The 3086-nt window shown below is 28.0% G+C and overlaps 2 protein-coding genes across 2 annotated transcripts in view; both read left to right on the forward strand.

The window, feature by feature from the left end:
- The window catches only part of ENU1_170710 (LIM domain containing protein), a gene marked incomplete at both ends in the record, with an annotated part of 1406 nt that extends 439 nt beyond the window's left edge, over positions 1-967 (forward strand). Inside the window, one exon of the mRNA XM_008861147.1 lies at positions 48-967. Within this exon, the coding sequence (XP_008859369.1) occupies positions 48-967 (920 nt within the window). The remainder of the gene's footprint in view (positions 1-47) is intronic.
- Positions 968-1918: 951 nt separating this feature from the next.
- On the forward strand, positions 1919-3022 carry ENU1_170720 (DnaJ family protein; the record flags this gene model as incomplete). Its single annotated transcript, XM_008861148.1, has 1 exon — positions 1919-3022. The coding sequence occupies one exon, from the start codon at positions 1919-1921 to the stop codon at positions 3020-3022; it is 1104 nt and encodes a 367-aa protein (XP_008859370.1).
- Positions 3023-3086: the final 64 nt, after the last annotated feature.

Below are 3086 nucleotides of genomic sequence, written 5' to 3' on the forward strand. Positions count from 1 at the left end.
TGACTTAGACGATTTGTTGGATGGTCTTGATGATAAACCAAAACCAGTTAACAATAAACCAGCACCAAAGAAAGATGACTTAGATGATTTATTAGATGGTTTAGAAGATAAACCAAAACCTGCTGCTAAACCAAAGACTGCACCAAAAGATGATTTAGATGATTTATTAGATGGTATTGACTCTACAGCACCAAAAAGACAGTCCAATGCACCAGTCCCAATTACAGCCGTTATAAACGAAGATCCAAATATTTGTGCTGAATGTGGACAACCACTAGGACCACAAAGAATTACAGCACTTGGAAGGAGTTATCATCCAGATCATTTTGTTTGTAAGAATTGTAAAAAGCCATTAGGAACTAATCCATTCCATAATGTTGAAAATTCACCATATTGTAAAGATTGTTTCATTGCTAAATTCGCTAAGATGTGTGCACGATGTGGTAAACCTATTACTACTAATTGTGTTAGTGCATTAGGAAAAACATATCATTCTGAATGTTTTGTTTGTACTAAATGTAGTAAACCTTTCCCAACTCCTTCATTCTTCCAAAAAGATGGTAATCCATATTGTGAAGAATGTTATAAAGAAGAATGCGCAGCTAAATGTTCTAATTGTGGTAAACCAATTATTGGACCATCTCTAAGTGCTCTTGGAAAGAAATATCATCCAGAGTGTTTTGTTTGTTCAGTTTGTAAAGCACCATTCCCAAGAGGACAATTTTATAACCTTGATGGTAAACCTGTTTGTGCTGAACATTATTCTAATCATGCATCTACAAATATTTGTGGAAGATGTGGTAAACCAATTGCACCAGGTGTGAGTTTTATTTCTGCTATGGGTCAAAAATTCCATCCAGAACACTTTGTTTGTTCATTTTGTGTCAATCCTCTTACTGAATCCTCCTTTAAAGAAAATAATGGAAAGCCATATTGCTTCACTTGCTATGGTAAACTTTTTGGTTAATTCACATCAATTTTTTTGATATTTTGTTATTTAAATGAAAATATTCTTTTTTTTTCTTTTATTAATGTATTTTATTTTCAAAATTACTAAATTGTTATGTTTTGTAAGTAAACTTATTGAAAGTATTACTTTCCTATTTTCTCTTCTAAATTATTAATTAAATTATTAATTAAATATTTTTTTATCAATTAATAAAATAGAAAAAAATTACTATTTTATATTTAACTACAAACATAATATTTAATAATATTCTTATTTTCATAACTTTATTTATTGCTAAATATATCATTTGTTTCATTATCTTTTTTTCTTCTTAGTTTAAATTTTAGTATAGGGTTTGAATTATTTTTTATCTTCAATACATAAGTATTTTGTCTTTATTTATTTTAATATTATACAAGGTTTTATATGGAAAGAGAGATCATTGTCTTATTTTATAGATAATCTTCATTTAAAAATATGAATGATAATTATATGTAGTATTCAAATTATGATTCTCTTATTTATTGTTTATTCAATTTTGTAATTTACTTTAATTCATTTTATCTTATTTCATTTACATTTGACAGAATTTTTATTCTTTTTATTAATAAGCAACTTAACTTCCAAACCTTTATGATTTTGTTATTTAATAACCAAACACAAATAAATAAAATGTTATAATACATAAATTTTTTGTTGAATAATTGAATCATTTTATTCTATTAGAGACATTCATTGAACCAGCTAATTTTTTAAAATTTTTTTATTAGTAAACACTCTATTAACAGAATAAAAAAGTAGAAGTTTTATTGTTTTTAACAATTGATAATGAAGAAAAAAGAGCTTAAATTCTGAACAGGTGTTTTTACGTCATCAACTAACTCATCAATTATAATAAAAAAGTTATACCTTATAGATTATTTTAAATAATATCAAAAAACAGAATTAATAAATTTAATTTGATCAAAAATGAAAGTACTTATCTTCTTCTTATTTATTTTTTATTCCTTTGCACTTGATTACTATAAAGTACTTGGAGTGCCTCGTAATGCTAATGAAAAAGAAATTAAGAAGGCATATAGGGCATTATCATTAAAATATCATCCAGATAAACCTACTGGTGATAAAGTTAAGTTTGAAGAGATTAATAAAGCCTATGAAGTTCTTTCTGATAAAAGGCAAAGAGAAATATATGATCATGGTGGAGAAGAAGCATTAAAGAATAATGGAGGAGGACCTCACATGAACGCACAAGACATTTTTGATAATTTCTTTAGAAGTAATGGAAATGAAGGAGGATTTCATTTTGAGAATGGAGGGTTTCATTTCAATTTTGGAGGTCAAGAACAACCCCAACGACCCAAGAAAACACCAGATATTCATATAGTGAAAGAAATTACTCTGGAAGAAGTTTATTACGGAGGGGACGTATTTGTAGAGTTTAAGAGAGAAAAATTATGTAACCATTGTCATGGAACTAGAGCAGAAACTAGTCATGACATTGAAAATTGTCCTGTTTGTGGTGGAACTGGAGTGAAAATTGAAGCTATGGGAATGATGAGACAAAAAACACAATGTCCTAAATGTAATGGAACAGGTAAAATTATTAAAAATAAATGTCATGAATGTCATGGCAAAGGTACTGTTACTAAATCTATGAAAGTCCCTGTTCATGTTAATAGAAGTGTTAGGGATGGTGACACTGCTATTATTCCAGAATTTGCCAATGATGGTTATAAGATGAAACCAGGAGATGTTATTGTAAAATTTGTTACAAAGCCTCACCCAGTATTTACAAGAAAAGGAAGTGATTTATATGCTAGTGTTACTGTTTCCTTATTAGAATCATTGACTGGATTCCAACGGTCTATTAAACACTTAGATGGAAATACCATTACTGTTGCTCAACAAAAAATTACACCACATGGAACTGTTATTACTTTCGAAAATATGGGTCTTCCTTTGACAGCTCATTCTAATAGATATGGCAATCTTTATGTTACCGTTAATGTAATGTATCCAAATTCATTGTCTCAAAACCAAATCACAGAATTAAAGAAAATTTTGAATTAAAAAATAAATTCTTTTATTTTGGTTTCACTCATATATTCATATAAAAAGAAGGAATTGTGATACA

Source organism: Entamoeba nuttalli, assembly GCF_000257125.1.
Source record: "Entamoeba nuttalli P19 unplaced genomic scaffold asmbl_7411, whole genome shotgun sequence".
Taxonomy (NCBI): Eukaryota; Evosea; order Mastigamoebida; family Endamoebidae; genus Entamoeba; species Entamoeba nuttalli.